The sequence below is a fragment of the Typopeltis vanoorti genome, chromosome 3, assembly GCF_054136105.1.
Source record: "Typopeltis vanoorti isolate ZY-2024b chromosome 3, IOZ_Tvanoo_1.0, whole genome shotgun sequence".
In the NCBI taxonomy this organism is placed as follows: Eukaryota; Metazoa; Arthropoda; class Arachnida; order Uropygi; family Thelyphonidae; genus Typopeltis; species Typopeltis vanoorti.
Window position 1 is genome coordinate 48,469,368 of NC_143551.1, and position 18,475 is coordinate 48,487,842.

The 18,475-nt window shown below is 36.2% G+C and overlaps 1 protein-coding gene across 3 annotated transcripts in view; it reads left to right on the top strand.

Annotated features, from left to right (window-relative positions):
* Window positions 1-18,475, top strand: part of LOC150108109 (epidermal growth factor receptor-like) — a 495,579-nt gene that overhangs the window by 473,470 nt on the left and 3,634 nt on the right. For all 3 annotated transcript variants that reach the window (XM_090415594.1, XM_090415593.1, XM_090415595.1), the window contains one exon: window positions 10,630-10,809. In XM_090415594.1, coding sequence (XP_090271720.1) covers window positions 10,630-10,809 — 180 coding nt within the window. The remainder of the gene's footprint in view (window positions 1-10,629; window positions 10,810-18,475) is intronic.

Below are 18,475 nucleotides of genomic sequence, written 5' to 3' on the forward strand. Positions count from 1 at the left end.
TAGTAGATAGAGAGTTAAAGTTTTGAGGACATGTTGCTAAGGTAGCCCATAAGATTATTTAGCTATTGAAGAACACATTAACAGATAGAGATAAGGAAGTTGTTATTCCTCTTTACAAGGTCTTGATATACCCACATCTGAATTACTGTGCTCAAGTCTGGTACCCTGGGTTTCTTGGGGATGATGAAGCAGTGGAGAGGATTCAGAGGCGAGCAACCAAGATCATGAGTGGTCTGTGGAATGTTCACTATATGAGGATAGATTGAGGGTGTGGGGATTGCAGAAGTTGGTTGATAGGAGAAAAAGAGGGGATATGATAGAAACATTTAAGTTGCTTAAAGGGTTTTATAGGATTGATGCAGGGGAAATGTTTCAGCACTTGACTAGAAGGACTGAATAAGAGGTCATCCCTGGAAGTTGAATAAAGGTGTGGTTAGTAGGGGTGTGAAGACTAGATTTTTTGCTTGGAGAGCTGTGAATGAATGAAATTAGTTGCCAGAGTCAGTTGTGAGTGCTATGTCTGTTAATGGGTTTAAGGAGAGACATGATAGATTGTGTGGATAGTTTGGGTCTCCTGCAATGAGTCTTCAGACTCCATGGAGGCAGTGGCGTATTTAGGTATAGGCCTAGAGTGGCAAATTTTGAGGAGTGGTGGAAATTTTCGGGCTCTCATTTTTGTAATTATATTTATATTACGAATTTACGATATCAATAAGTTATGCATGTAAATCAACATGTTCATTAAATATGGGTGGGGGCAGCACTTTCTGCAGGCTTAGGGGCAGGAAATACCTAAATATGCCACTGCATGGAGGTGCCTGTATTATAATAATAATCATCATCCAAAGATCCCTATCTCCTTCACTTCCTCTTTAGATATCTCCACAAACTGTATACTCTGCATCTCATCTTTGCTTCATAAATTTTAAAACCTTATACTATGCAACATGGTACTAATACCCCCACACACATTAGTCCATTTACCAAGTCAGTTCAAGTCTGCTTGTAAATCTACATCATCTATTCTACTCCTCATAATTCTTTCCAACTTTACATTATCTACAAACAACTGTATACCACCATTCAAACCTTTTGAATATCAATAACATACAAGTTAAACAGCAACAGATCCAAAACAGACCCTTCGAGCATACCACAGTACCTTTTCTGAAATATTGCTCCTCCATACACAACTTGCAGACACCTATTAGACAACCAATGCAGTGCACTAATTTACTGTTCAACCCCCATCAGATTCAGTTTAATAATCTGCTTGTCATTTGGAAGTCTATCAAAGCCCTTTGCAAAATCTAAATAGACCACTGCTTTTTTTTCTGTGACTCCTGCCCACAAAAGTCATTAACCTATGGTACATTAGTATTGTGGGTTGGCATACTATGTATGCATATCCATTATATGATACATTTGTCACCTTGTTATAATAAGTAAGTAGATTGCTAAAACACAATCTTCATTTAGCATATCCATGTGCTATTGTCCATCAAAGAGAATGCAACTATTGTCAATACAATTCTGAATCTTGATCCTCACTAGTCTATCCTACACTTAAATCACAACTCCAGACACAAATAAGTATATAATTTAAAGACTTATCTGCATTAAATTATAAAATTCTTGTCTCATGAAATAAGCAGCCTGAAATGAATCAGTTCAGGCTGCTTATTTCAATCAGTCAGGTTTTTAAGAGTCACTTGAATATGCATCAGCCTGGTGGTTGGTTATACTGGCATTGAGAGTTAGTTAAAGAGGATATTTTTACAGGGATAAGGGATGATGGGTGCAAAGAATTAAAGTTTAGATGCTATATTGCTAAGGTAGTTGAGTCATCACCACATGTAATTTATGAGGTAGTTATATGAACTTCATTATCTACAGTTACAGCACACTAACTTGTAGAAGTAAGAAGTTATTCTACTGGGTTCAGATATGGTCACTTTATTTCAGAAGAGATGACAAGATCCCCTAGCAAGTAGCCAAGATGACATCAACCTATCAAATTGTTCATATGAGAACAGATGAAAGAGAGAAGACATGATAGAAACATAAGTTGTTATGGGGACACAAATGAGATTTCATAGCAGTGAGATTCCTACTAAACCTGCCTCTGAGATTTCACAGGCAGATGGAGTAAGCTTCATAGCCATCCTTGGAAACTAAGTAAGAGTGTGGTTATGAAGCATGTAAGATTAGAGTTCTTCTCACTGTATGTGATTAGTGTCTAGAATGGGCTATCAGTAGATGTTGTGAATTCATCTTCAGTGAATGTTTTCAAAGAGAGATATGATAGGTATTTATGCATTATTATTTTTTCATATCCCCCACCCCTATTATTCAAAGAAAGAATTCTTAAGGATCTGACAGGTTCATTGACCTTCCTGATATCTATCTTGGATTTAAGGAATAATATAATACACTGTGTTATCTATGATGAGCATCCTGCAGTAAGTCTTGTGATTCCATAGAGATCTGGATTAGATATCAGGTTAATGAATTAGATTGGAAACTGGCTGTATGATAGATATCAAGGAGTTGTGTATGGGGTAGCAGCATCAAGAAAAGGAAGGTCACAAGTGAGATTTTATAGGGATCAGTCCTGGGATCTTTGCTTTTTAACCTTTATACCAATGCTATTGTCACCAGCTTGCAGGGAGATATTCAGTTATTTGCAGATGATGTGAAGCTTGGAAAGGTTATTAGTAATAATGCCAATGTGGTAGCGCTTCAGGAGGATTTAAATAAGCTGGAAAGATGGGCAAATGAATGGGAGATGTCAGTTTAATGCAACTAAATGTAAGGTCTGGAAATTTGGGATCCACTGATGGAAGGCTGCATACTCTATTGGTGGAACTATACTAGAGGAATATATTGGAGGCAAGAGATCTTGGGATGATAGTTGATAAGTGGTAATACCATATTAAGTTCTGAAAAGATCACATCTGGATTGTTATACTCATATCTGGTCACCAGGATTTGAAAAGGATAAATTAACCATGGAGAGGATACGGAGGCAGATAACAAAAATGATATCAGAACTCTACAATATTAGTTAGAAATTGTTCATATACTAGAACATGAACAAGAGGCCATCATTGGAAGTTACTAAAGGAGATGGTGAACAGGAGGGTGGATGGATGATGGAACTCATTGCCTGATTACGGTTATGTATCTTGGATTTAATGAGTGGTGTAATAGACTGTGTTATCTAAGATGGGCTTCCCACAGTTAGTCTTGTGATTCTATGGAGATCTGGAATAGTAATAAAGCCTCTTCCAGATTACATAATAATTATGTTAATTAATAAATAATTTTACTAATAATAATTTATTAAAATTTTATTAATAATTAATAAAAATGTGCCCCAGAACTAACATCTATCCTGTATCACCTCTTCAATCTATCCTATTCAACTGGCAGCTGGTCTGCTTTCCTCACTCTGCAACTGGATCTCCAACTTTCTCACTGGTCACTTGCTATGTGTCATGGTGGACAGTTTACTCTCCTCAGATTTTCCCACCAATTCAGGAGTGCCCCCAGGGTTCCATTCTTTTATCAACTCTCTTCCTCTTGTATATTAATGATCTGCTCTCACAAACTTCCAATCCTATGCATAGCTTTGATGACAGTACATCCCATTATTTTCGACAAACCTTGCAGTGTTCAAGTATTAGAATCCTCAAGATCTACTATGACCAGGGACCCGAACTCAGATCTCCTAGCTATACTCCAGTGGAGCAAGGATAATCTTATAAACTTCAATTCCACCAAAACTCAATTTTATCTGATCTCTGGAAGAAAGAGCTCACATCCCTTCCCCTTACCTTCAGTAATACTGAGATATACAAACGCAATTAGATTTCTCTTCTTGGACTGACCTGCACCCGTGATCTTTCCTGGCACAACCACATTTCAACTATAGCTTCTGCAGCGACCAAAAAACTTCGTGTATTTTTTTTGCACGAGACACTACTTCACACCTTTACAGCTGCTAACTCTATACAAAGCCCAAATCTGTACATCCATGGAATATTGCTCCCATATTTGGGGTAGTGCATCTGAACCCTCTCTAAGATTGCTTGATTCTATCCAAAAGAGGGCAATCCAGCTAATTAATGATCCCTCTCTCAAAAACCTACTTCAATCCCTCTCTCTCTCTCTCTCTCTCACATTAAGTTTTTGCCTTGTGCCTCTTCTATAGATATTTTCATGGACAAAGAAAGTCCTGAGGAATTAGCCATTATTGTTATTATTATTATTATTATGTGACACCTCCAAGGAGTCCAAAGACTCTTACTTAAATTAAGGGGATATTAAATCCCACATAGTTTTAAAACCGAATAAGAAACTCAAAGATTGGAATCAGAGAGTTTCTTGCCGAATATAGTAAAACTATAAAGTATCGGCGACACTAGCGTTAGCTAATGCAAGTGACCCTAGTACGTAGTACAATACCGGATGACTCGTTGCAAAGGTGGGGGGAAGTTCAGATCGCTATTCTTAGGTATTTTCCATAATGTAAAAACACATTTCCTAGGAAATGTATGCTGTTATTACATTATGGAGGGAGGTCACTACCCAGACCGGTTTCAGCCTTTTTTGAGGCTTCATCAGTGAGTAGCTAGACCTAATACCAGTGTATAGCGAAAAGAACTTATATATACTCTGCGAACGAGTTTTCCAAATAGGTGCAACCATTAAGTTACTTAAGTATAAAGAGCTAATAAGCTTCATTTCGGCAATGAAAACATTGCTTAAATTAAGGGGATATTAAATCCCACATAGTTTTAAAACCGAATAAGAAACTCAAAGATTGGAATCAGAGAGTTTCTTGCCGAATATAGCAAAACTATAAAGTATCGGCGACACTAGCGTTAGCTAATGCAAGTGACCCTAGTACTAGGTACTCTTTGAGTTTCTTACTCGGTTTTAAAACTATGTGGGATTTAATATCCCCTTAATTTAAGTAATGTTTTCATTGCCGAAATGAAGCTTATTAGCTCTTTATACTTAAGTCCAAAGACTCATCGAGGGAGGGCACCTACTCTACAGTTCTCTGTATCCACTCAATCCACCAACTGCAACGAACCGCCTCATCTACACCAACGCCATCTACTGCCCACTACCACCACTAGTATTTTCACAGACAATCGCAAACATCCATCCCTGTGGCAGGATTCAAACCTGCAGGAGAGCGGATATGTTAACCGCTCAGCCAACCAGGCAGGCAATTATAGTTTGCCCACAGTTTGTAGATCTCTACTTGGCGTCTTGCCAAGAATAGTCGATTCATGCTGAAGGGGAGAAAGAAATGAAGGTTTCCAACTGTTATACAAGCAACATAGTTAACTACAATGATCATAAAAGAGAAGTTAATTTTCCAACATGTAATAATAAACAACTCATTCCACAATACGGACAGGTTACCCTATTATCGGAATGGATTCTCCTCCTGTTGACATGTGCAGAAGTGTTGAAGGGTCTCAAATCTGTGGGCATACTATATTATTCCTCCACTCACCTCCAAAATCATTGAAACAAGAACCACTGCCAATCTACACCCTTTGACAGTCCACCTTGAAACTTACTAAATGAACTTCACTGACTCCTTTTTCATTCCATTTACTTCTGTCCTTTGGAACAGTCTATCCCCACACTGCCTTTCCCAAAGATTACAACTGTCAGCTATTCAAGAAAAATGTGAAGAGATTCCTCCTTTCTTCTATTCCTCTTGCCCACACACACACACACAGCACTAATGCACTATACGTCTTGTGGCCTTTCATGTGTGGATCAGATATAAAAAATAAGTAAGCTGGAAGAGGCTCTTCCTCGATGAGTCCAAATCCCTGGAGCCTGTATAATAATAATGTAAGTATGGTGTCTCACATGGAGAATTAATGAATTGTTACATAATGTGTAAACTTCATAATGTGATCCATGTAGATGGTTAATAACAGTAGAAATGCTGTGCACACTTGCCTGGCACTGGATTTTACATGACGCTGTGTTCCTGTATCACCTTCAATTCTAATTACTGACGTATAACTTAAATTTAGACCACATATTGCTCTGTGTAATGCTCCTTCATATTATTATTATTATTATTATCCAGGCCTCCATGGAGTCAAAAGACTCATCGTGGGAGGTTGTTTTTAGGAATTACAAAGTTTATCATACCACTCCTTGAACCCATTGATCATTCCTGCTCCAATCACTCTCTCAGGCAATGCATTCCAAGGTTCAACCACCCTCCAAGCAAAGAAACCACTCCTAACCCTCTTGCGCACAGCCTCCTTTTGTAACTTCCAGGGATGGCCCCTTGTCATCGCTCCTTCCCGCCGTTTCACCAAGTGAAAGAACTCTCCAATGTCTACCTTGTAACTGCCTCTCAAATAGTTTAAAAGTCTCGATCATATCACCTCTCCTTCTATCCACCAAACTCTGCAGTCCACATTCCCTCAGTCGATCCTCATAACTCATATTGTACAGTCCTGAAATCATCTTTGTTATCTGCCTCTGTACCCTTTCCACAGTCAATTTATCCCCTTCAAATCCTGGGGACGAAATCTGAGAACAGTAGTCTAAGTTTGGTCTGATCAGGGCCTTATACAATGGAATGACAACTCTTTTATCTTTGCAGGTCAGCATCTTTTTCAGTATTGCAGCAATCCTCTGAGTTACTCTCACCACCTTTGCAATATACTCCCTGAATTTCAGTTTTCTATCAGTCATCACCCTGAGATCTCTCTTGTCTCCCCTCCTCCTCCAATCGAGTATACATCCTCCCATCGATGAATCCCAAACCTAAAGACTTTATATTTTGCTGCATTGAACCGATACCCCCATTCATTTGCCCATCTGTCTAGTTTATTCAAATTCTCTTGCAGGGCTGCCACATCTGCACTCTTACTGATAACCCTTTCCAGCTTCACATCGTCTGCAAACAACTGTATTTCCCCTTGCAGTCCATTGACAATATCATTGATATAAAGGTTGAACAATACAGGTCTCAGTACTGATCCCTATGGAACCCCACTTGTAACCTTCTGCTTCCTTGATATTGCCCCACCATACAAAACTCTCTGATACCTATCAGTCGGCCAATCCTGAATCCATTTGACTAACCCGACATTTAAACCCATGTGCTGCAACTTAAATATCAGCTTATCATGTGGCATCCTGTCAAACGCCTTTGCAAAATCCAAAAACATGGCAGTACAGTTACACCCTGAGTTATGTAAGTAATGCATTCCTTAAACCTTTACATAACTCGAATTTTATGTAAGTCGATTTTGTAAATTACATACATACAATAAAATGTTCAATGGCTATTCATACTGCAGTCTTACATTATTTTTTACAATCGGACCCAGCCTCTTCTTGGTAACAATTATACCCTTCAATGCTACCGCACTTTTCGTCCTTTCAACAATGCAAACTTAATCCTTCACTATTGTATTCGTTGTTGAAATGGATCGATTTATTTCCAGAGCTATTGTTGATAGAATTTTCCCTCCTTCATACATATGAATTATTTTCAACTTTTCTTCTAAAGTAATTGCATACCTTTTGTTTTTTAGATTTATTATCAGCACATTCAGTTTTGCGTTTGCATTCCATTTTAAGGTAAAAAAAATGAAACTAGCAATGATAACAAGTGACTGAGCTAACAGTGTGAGGTATCTATACTGTGCTGCAATAAGGCTGTCAAAGACGAAAATGTGCAAAGCCGCAAACGTGTTCATACGCGCTAGTAGATTTATTATGTAACTGCGAATTTACGTAAGTCATGTGTTACGTAACTCGGGGTGTAACTTGCCTTTCCCTCATCAACTGCTCTTGTCACTTTATTATAAAAGGCAATCATATTACTCAAGCAAGAGCGCCCCTTTACAAATCCATGTTGATTCTCACAGATAACATTACCCTCATCTGCCCAACGCTGCATATAGTCCCTCACTAATTTCTCCAAGACTTTAACAACTACTGATGACACACAAACAGGCCTATAATTAGACACTTCCAGTCTGCTACCGCCCTTATGCAGCAGAACTATCTTACCTTCCTTCCATTCCCTGTGTACCTTTCCCACAGCTAGACTTTTATTGAAAAGCCAGGTCAATGGAGCTGTCAGTTCTTAAGTACATTCTCTCAAAATCCATGCTGAAATACCATCCAGTCCAGCAGCTTTACTCAGTATCCAGAGTACTCAGTATTTGGAACACACTCTCCTCTAGCACCTCTAAACCCTGAACCTGCCCTATCCCTCTAGTATTAAAACCTCCTCCAGGATGAAATACTCCAATAAAGTGCTCATTGAACAACTCCACTATGTCCTCTGCATCAGTCACTCTATTCCCATTTTTATCCCGCAATGTCATTCTTTCACAATCGTTTCTCCGCCTACTGATCACATAGCTAAAAAATTTCCTAGGATTTTCTTTGGATCGTAGTGCCAATCCCTTCTCATATTCCAGTTTTGCCTTCCTCACTATTCTGGTCACTCTCCTGGCCTGCGTCTTATATTCTTTGTGTAGCTGTACTATACTCCCCCTCTCCTTATATATCTTCCATAATCTCTTTTTCAACTGCAGTTCCTGTTTGATATCGTTTGTCATCTACTTTACACCAAATTGTGTCAGCATCTTCACCCGTGGAATATAGCTTACTATTGCTGCTAACAAATATTCTTTCACAATTTCCCAAGCACTAATGATATCCTGGCCTTCCAATTCTACCCTCCATGAAACTGCCCCTAGTTGATACCTAAGACTATTATAATCACCTGCCTTATAATTCCACATACGTTCCCTTTTCTTTGATACATCTGCATGTCTGTTCATCTTCCAAGTCAAAACTACATAGTCACTCTCTCAACTGGTGGGAGAGATGTCATCTCACTTATTATCAGCTCTTCTGACGCTATGACCAAAACTAAAACTCTTGAACCTCTTGTTCCCTCTATTACATGCTGCCGAAGACATTTGTCCCTCAAGAATTCCAGAAATTCTATCCCCTTCTTACTACTTGCATTTTCCTCTTCCCAGCTTATACTGCTGTAGTTAAAATCTCTCACAACAATCATTCTTCTTGCACTGGCCAAGCTCGACTGCCTAAACATCTCCTGGTCCCCGCCTTCTGTGCTCCCTGGTCTATAGCAACACCCCACTAAATATCTTGTCTTGGTCACTTCTACCTGACACCATATGCTTTCAAAATCACCTGTGTCACTGCCTTCCAAAGCATCGACTCTTAGAGGACATAAGTTATCACTTATCATAAGTAGTACTCCACCCCACGTTTTCCTTTCCTATCCTGCCAAAAAATGCTGTACCCTGCCACTTCAATTACGATTATTATATCATCCTCTATCAACCATGTCTCAGAAATCCCAATAATCTTTGGCTAGGTTGATGCTATCAGCGCTTGTAGTGTTTGAACAGTTTCCTTGGTGTATACTTTGTTATATGCTTTTTTTAAATCAAGAAAGCTTCAATAGAGAACTTTGTTATATTTCTGTAAATTCACCATTTATCATACTGTACAAAATCTCGCCTTATTAATTGTTATTTCGCCTGAACTAGAGTTGTTCTTCCCATAGTTTCCCTTCAACAAAAATTATTTTAGCCTCTTCTCAAATATGCTAGTAAAAATCTTACCTGGAATAGCCACAGGGAAATTTTTGCATTTAGTTTACATAAAAGATTTCCAAGAAATTACCAAGGAAGCAAAACAATGTTTTGCCTGTGAAATATAACGTCTAAGCTACTTGTATATAGAGACTAATGACTTCACATCACTTGCTTTAGTATACATCCCATAAAGCAAAGCACACACACACCCTTTTGGACATGTAAAATGTTATGCATAATGGGAAGGAAAACTACCCAGAGCAGTTTCAACCTTTATTGAGGTCTTATTAGTGAGAGTCAGACCCTGGGAGACATACTAAGGCAAATGATGTGAAGTCATTAGTCTCTATATACAAGTAGCTCAGACGTGAATATATTTCATGCAAAAAACATTCTTTTGTTTCCTTGAGTAAAGGATTAAAACCAAGTGTATATGATTTTTTGGTATATTTAATGTATAGTAGAACCAAGGTAGAAAACTTTCAACATGCATTTAGTTTAATTTCCCTTTTTTACATTATGAGAGCTCTTCTACAGTTATCTAGAATCTCATCCTCTGGCCAGGTCTTCTGAATATGCAGTGCAGCCACCATAAAACTTTATAACTTCATATTCAAGCATTTCTAATCATATATCCCATATCGTATCCATATCATATATCAGTTATCATATATCCCAACTGCTTTCCACATTTCAAATGCCAAAATGTGCTCATGATTGCATCCTTACTCCTGGATATTTTCTACCATTTTTTTTACTGCTTTATATTTCATTTAATTTTTTTTTTCCAAATTAACTTGGCTCTAACAATTATTTTTTATTACTGCTATTTTTTTTTTAATATTAAGACTGATTTGTTTTTTTTTTCTGAAAGATCACAATTTTAATTATGATATCTGTTACTGTTTTTGAAATTTATCTTCATTAAAACTGATATGGATTTTAAAGAGTTATTTTAAGATTTTTTTTTTCCACACAGTTGGAGATGACGATGTATTTATGCAAAACACTGCCACTCTTCCTCGCAATGGAAAATCAGGAGATAGCACAGCAGATCTTCCTGTGGATGAAGAAGATTATCTTGTTCCTTCATCTCAAATGCAAAATCAGTCAGTGGGATATATGGATTTAATAGGAGATACCACACTTGCTACCTCAGGTAATCATTTAGTACATATTTTAAAAAAATGTGATTAATTATTTTGAATGATTGCATCCTTTGAAAATAAGCTGTGATGTTTATATAAGTTATACTACTATGATTCAAGAGAATTAGAAATCACTGAATAACACCAGAAGAAGAAATGAATTTAGGACTGCTATTTCATTTTGAATTTATAAAAGCATTTCAAGTAAACTGAAAATTAGAATCTCTGCTTCATTATCATTATAAGTGTATCATTTAATAACAGCATAAATTTAATGTAACATAGATTCCAAATAATGTCTGAAAGATCAGACATTATCTGAAATAATCTGATACTACTCCTGTACAGTTGATGGGTCTCATATTTATTATTATTATTATTCAAGCCTCCATGGAGTCAAAACACTTATCATGGAAGATCCAGTGGTGTAGCTAGAGCTTTTGCCACCCCTCTCAACACACACCAAAAATACTACAAAAAGGCAAAACGACATATAGGGAAATAAATTAAAACACTATGTTTATTTTTGAAGTAAAACTTTAATTTCAACATTCTAAAATGTTATTTTTCTTGCTTTTTTATTAGCAAAATCGTTGATGACATTGGCTAAGTCTATTTCATAGTAATGTAGGTAATTCTTAATCAATTTTATTTAGAAAAACTCCTCTCACAACTAGCAACACTTACAGCAATTATGAGGAAAATTTGCAGTAGTATTATAATATTAAATGAGTTCTCAAGACTGTATTTTAGAATTAACTGCAAAAGTTCAAAAAGGTTCCAAGTGCCGCCCGAGGTGGATCCTCCCTGCTAGCTATGCCTCTGGGAAGATCATTCCTAGGAAACCCAAAATCTATCATACCACTCCTTGAACTCATTGATCATTCTTGTTCTTACCACTCTATCAGGCAATGCATTCCATGATTCAACCACCCTCCATGCAAAGAAACCATTCCTCACCCTCTTGCTCACAGCTTCCTTTCGTAACTTCCAGGGGCTCGTAACTTTTATCTTTCATTGATTCTGTTTCCATATGTTATGGTCTAATTCATCCCCAAAATTGTATTGGATTGGACTGAGAGCTGGGGTATCCAAAAAAAAAAAAAATGAATAATATCATCTTTTAATGAGAAAGATGCACACAACCTCTACAGTCTATATCCCAAACTAGGCGTAATTTGGATCTATTCAAAATCTGTTTATCACCCACGAGATTGGCTTTTTCTCTGGGTAGTCATGCATTTGAATCCACATACAAAAGAGATGGAAGTAGAGTTGGACAAAAGTTCCAGCCAATAACTCTGAAAAGAACATAACTTCATTTGAGCATTTACAAATTCCCTGGCTGATAATATTCTTCTATATCAGGGGTGTTCAACCCGTCAATCGCAGAGCAATTTTTGGTCGATCTCTTGTGTATTCCTCCTTACTTACAAATTTAATTAAAACTGAAAACATAATATTTTATTTATCATTATTTTGTATTATTTTTAATTTGCTTTAAGTGTATTGCTATTGTTTATTTATTTTTCATTAAAATCAGTAATTTTCTTATAAGTCCGGGTAAATGAATTAATTTGGATCAGTGGAAGTCAAACAGCGAGCCGAGTGAATACGATTATAAGCAAAGTGTAAAAACTTGATTGTAGCCTAAATATTTAATATTCCAAAGCACATTATATCGATTTTTTACTTAGGTTACGTCCCATGTGAATATTGTAAAAAAATAAACTTTGTTTGTCTCAGTATAGTTTGTATTAGATGTTTTTGTAAATAACTCTTTTGAAGCTAACTGTATATACTGCTTTAATAAGAATATGTTAGAGTGTTAAAAACAAAGGCAATGTTTTTGTCACTGAAGCTGTACATGGCGGCATTAGATAGATTGTTATTGAAACTTTTATGAGAAAGGCTTGCAGGCTCTAAGTGTAAACACCTCCGAAGTCAGTCAGAAAGAGTTCAAACAACTTTCCGATGGCCAGCAACTTACAATCAAAAGCAAGCGGAGGAGAACAAAAGGCATGCCGAACTTGAAACTTAAGATGAAAGACTCATACCAATTCTTTGGGGATTGCCAAACTTCATGCGAGGTCTCAGAGGAGGCCTAATAAAAAGGGACTGAAGTAAGCAGAAGGGGTCCCGGTTCCAGAATTACTGTCAGAGAGGAGGCCGCCCGGTCCAGAGTCACCATCAGAGAGACTGCTCTGATCCACGTTGCTTAGAGAGGAGTTTCCTGCTTCCAGAAAGGAGCTTCTTGGTTCGAGACGTTGCTAGAGAGAGAGAGAGACTACTTCTAGGCTGCAGACAAGGTTTCAAATTGCCGAAAGGAAGAGTTCCAATTGCCGGAGAAAAGTTTCCTGGCCAGGTTAATGTCAGACATTCACCAGTGTGTTGCATTTTCATTACAATTTGATGAATCAAACGACTTCACTGATATTGCTCAGTTAATGATATTTATTCACATGGTATTTCAAGATTATTCAAGTAAAGAAGAACTTTTGAAAATTATACCATTATTGGGAAGGACTAGGGGAGAAGACATTTTTTCAGCATTTGATGAATTTGTGAAACAACACAAACTTCTGCTTTTTAAACTTGTGTCTATTACTACTGATTGTGCTCCTGCAATGATAGGTAATAAATCATGCTTCATTTCATTATGTAAAAACGATGACAAGTATCCTGATTTTTTAACGTACCACTGTATTATTCACCAACAAGTACTGTGTAGTAAAAGATTAAACACAAAACGTGTTTTGGATATTGCATTTAAAATTGTAAATTCTGTTCGAGGAAAAGGCCTGCAATGGCAGTTATTTAAATTACAGGAAGGAAACTTCTGTTGTACAATAATGTTCGCTGGATCAGCAGAAGTCAATTTTTAGAAAGATTTCTTGTATTAATTAATGATATAAAAAATTTTCTTGATGAAAAAGGAGATATTTATCCACAATTGAGTGATAAAAGATGGTTGTTACACTTATCATTTTTAGTAAATTTCTGTATGAAATTAAGCAATTTAAATTTAGAGTTATGAGGTAGAGATAAAAATTTAATTGACATGTTAAGCTCAATAAAACCTTTCCAACAATACTTACTTTTATTAAAGAAAAATACAAATGACCGCAAATTTAGACATCTCCCATATTTATTAAAATTTTTTTAACAAAATCAAGAAATTCTTCACTATGATTTAAAAGAATTTATTCATGAAATAGAATTATTTGAGGAAGAAATAAATTCAAGATTTAAAGATTTTAATAAAACTGAAATGATTGTATTATCTTTTATCAATAATCCATTTCAAGAAAACGTGAACATCACAGAAATTTCAAATAAAATTAGTGGGCTGTTTGATATAAATCAAGCTGAAGTGGAACATGAGATAATAAACATTCAGAATAGTTTACATTTAAAATCAATAAACAATGAAGTCATTTGGAAGTATGCACATGAAAAATACCCAATATTAACTGATATTGCATGAAAAATTCTGTCGTTTCGGATGGACATACTTGTCAGAATCCGCTTTTTCAAATATGACCATCATAAAAAATCAATTAAGAAACCAAATTACAAATGATCATTTGGATGATTGTCTGCAATTGGCCACTTCTTCATATCAACTTGACTATAAAAATATTGCAAGGTCCAAACAATGCCAGCATTTCCTGTAACTTGTGAGTGTGTAATCAATCTGTTATTTTTTTCTAACTCTTTGGTTTTCCAAAATAGAGAAATAAATATTTTATTCCAATATAGATATATTTTTTCATCATCATCATCATCAAATTCCTGCCATGTACCCTCAAGGGGTGTACAGGATATGACAGTACTACATGAAAAAATTACATCATTACTAACTTCCTATCTACAATTTTCCTCCAAATCAGTCTGTTACTTGTCAAGACTCCAACATTATCAGATCTTATATTTCTATCGTCTAAGGCACTTTGTACCGTATCAATCCACCTATATCTTGGTCTTCCTCTGGGTCGTTTTCCTGCCAACCTGGCAGAGAACACTTGTTTTGCTAATCTTTCCTCTCCCATTCTATTTAAGTGACCATACCATCTGAGATTAGCTCTGCTAACGCATTCCTGGATGCCGACAATGTCAAGTTCTTTCCTAATATCCTCATTTTTAATATGATATTGCCATTGATGCCATCTGTTCACGCCTCTAATCTTTCTCAGGACTCTCATATCTGCGGTCTCTAGTCTTTGGTCAAGTGTTTTACTTCTGACCCAGCTCTCAGATCCATAAGTTAAAATTGGTTTGAACACAGTCTTGTATACAGCTAATTTAGTGTTCCGACTAATTTCTTTCTTATTCCATATGAATTTATTCAATTGACTTCCCACGATACCAGCTTTGCTGATTCTGTTGTCTATTTCTATATTTAGTTTACCATCTTCAGTAAAAATTGTGCCTAAGTAGCTGAAATGTTTTACTTGTTCCACAGGTTCTCCATTCACAACACAGTTGACATTTTCAATGATTCTGCCTAGTTTCATTGTCTTTGTCTTTTTATTGCTGACCTTCATACCATATCTATTACAACAGCTATTCAATTTAGTCAGAGAATCTTGCAGACTTGTAGCGGATTTATTTAGAAGTATAACATCATCCGCATAAAGCAAAGAGCTGACATTAACATCTCCAACTTTGATATCAGGTTTAATACCACATTCCTTCATAATGTGATCCATATAGATAATGAATAACAGAGGGGATAATGTACATCCTTGTCTCACACCAGATTTAACATTAAACCATCTTCCTGTACTTCCTTCAATTCTAACTGCTGACTCACAACTCAAATAAAGACTAAGTATTGCTTGATATAATGCCCCATTGACACCATATAACTGCAGCGTATTGAATAGCTTCTCTCTTGGCACCTTGTCATATGCCTTTTCCAAATCGACAAAACTTAAATACAGATCTTTGTTATATTCCCATGCTTTCTCGACTATTTGTCATAAAGTGAAGATCTGATCCTGACAGCCTCTATTTGGCCTGAATCCAGCTTGTTCTTCACCAAGCTTTTCTTCCACAATTCTTCTCAACCGTTTCTCAAGTATACTTGCATAGATCTTGCCAGGAACACTCAGTAGGGAAATACCTCTGTAATTCTCACATTCAGTTTTATTTCCCTTTTTATATATGGGTACTATGAGAGCTCTACTCCAATCATCGGGAATTCGTCCCTCTGTCCAGGCTTTCTGAACTATGCAGTGCAGCCACTGTAAGACTCTTATACCACCATACTTCAGCATTTCTGATTTTTTTTTTTTTTTTTTTTTTTTTTTTTTTTATTAAATTTATTTTTCATTAAATTTCATTAAATTAATATATTTTTTTTGTATTAAAATAATTAAAAGTGATAAATAAAATTTTAAATACAGAAATAAAGTTTTTAGTTGTGTATTTTTTTTAGTTGTTTATTTATGTGTAATCAGATACCAGGTTGGGAGGAACGTGATGTATATAAGAGAGTAGATCGCCGAATAATGTTTTATAGAAAAGTAGCTCGTGTAGTAAAAAAGGTTGAACACCACTGTTCTATATGATTTATGAGAAAACTGAAGAGCAATGAAGCAATAATTTGATGACTGGAATTTTTTTTTTTTTTAATGGTCTGAATGTAGACATGTTAAATAGGAAAGATTGAAAAGATGATATAAAATAAGATAATGATTTTTAAGTAGGCATAAGGATAAGAAATTTGTCCTAAAGTTATAGTTATTATTATTATTTTCTTGGCTTCCATGGACTCACAAGACTCATTGTGGGAGGTCAATACTAGTTAATACAAAGTCTGCCATACCACCATTCTACATGCAAAAAAACTTACTTCTTACCCTTTTATTTACTATTTCATTTTATAACTTCCAGGGATGGTCACTTGCATTTGTTCCTTCCCCTCATTCTACCATATGAATAACCTAAGTGTTAATCTGATAATAACCCTTGAACAGCTTAATTGCCTCAATCATATATCCCCCTTTGTCTTCGATTCACCAGACTCTGCAGTGCAGTCTGCATGCTCTCAGTCTAACCTTACAATCAACATTGTACAGTCCTGATATCATTTTTGTTATCTGTCTCTCCATGGTTACTTCATATCCTCCAAATCCCAGTGACCAAATCTCAGGACAGAAATCCAGATGTAGTCTAATCAAAGCTTTATACAATGGGATGACCACACTTTTATTTCTCATGGTCAGTGTCCACTTCAAAATTGGATAATTCTACCAAGTGAGTGTGAAGCATCTCATCTGTGAATCCCAATTTTAAAACCTTACATTTAGTTGCATTAAACTGACATCTCCCATTCATTTGCCCATCTGTCCTGCTTATTCAAATCCTCTTGAAGAGCCAAAACATCAGCATTATTACTAATAACTTCCTAAGCTTCAGATCATCTGCATACAACTGAACATCTCCCTGTAGTCCTGTGACAATATCATTGCCATAAAGACTGAATAGTAATGGAGTTCCACAGTACTTAATTCTGTGGAACTCTACTTGTAACTTGAATTCTCTCCTGCACCCCCTGCCTAAATACAACTGTCTGATATCTGTCAGAAAGCCAGTTACAAATCCAGTCCATTAACCTAATATACAAACCCCATATGTTGCAATTTAAAAAACAAACTTGTCATGTTGCACCCTGTCAAATGCCTTTGCAAAATCCAAAAAAAAAAAAAAAAAAGACTGTTTATGCCTTACCTTCATCCACTGCTCTTATTACTCTATTGTAAAAAGTAACCAGATTATTAAAGCAAGAGCACTCTTTAACAAATGCATTGTAGCTTGTATAAATAATATTGCACTCATCTGTATATGAGTTCCTACCAGTTTCTCCAAAACTAGAGAAGAAATACAAACAGGCCTATAATTTGATACATCCATTCTACCACCACTATCTGTATATAATGGCACTATTTTCCATCCTTCAAACTCTCCAGGAACCTTTCTCATTGCGAGACTCTCATTAAACAGTGACGTTAATAGGACACTCCCTTAAAGCACAAAGAGGACTATCTAGTCCTCTTTGCCCTACTGACATTTAGCATATTCAGTATTTAGAATACATCCTCTTCCTTTACTTCTAACACTTCACCAATCGTCCATTGGAATAAAGGCTGTGGAACAAGGATGGAACACTCTAGTAAAGTGATCATTAAATGGCTCAGCTATGTCATCTGCATTGGTTACACAAGTCCCATCTCCATCGAACAAGGTAATCTGTCCACTATTGTTTTTTCATCTTCTATTCCTCATGCAACTACTCTCCACCTCTCTTTTTATATGCCTTTCATAATCTCTTTATTGTCTGTAATTTCTTTTGTCATTCATTTAACTCTAAGTTGCTTTATCTTCTCACTTGAAGTATACAATCTGTCATTGCTGTCAACAAGTATCTCCTATGCACTAGTGACCTCTCTTCCTTCAAATTCTCTCATCCATTGTATTGTTGCAAGCTGGTTTCTCAGCCTATGATAACTGCTTGCCTTATAATTCCACATAAATTCCTTCTGCTTTGATACTTCTACATGCCTATTCATCCTCCAATTCAGGACTACATGGTCACTCTCACCAACCAAGGGAAAGTATGATATCATTTTTCTGAAGTTCATGCTTAATGATATTACTCATCCATCTGAT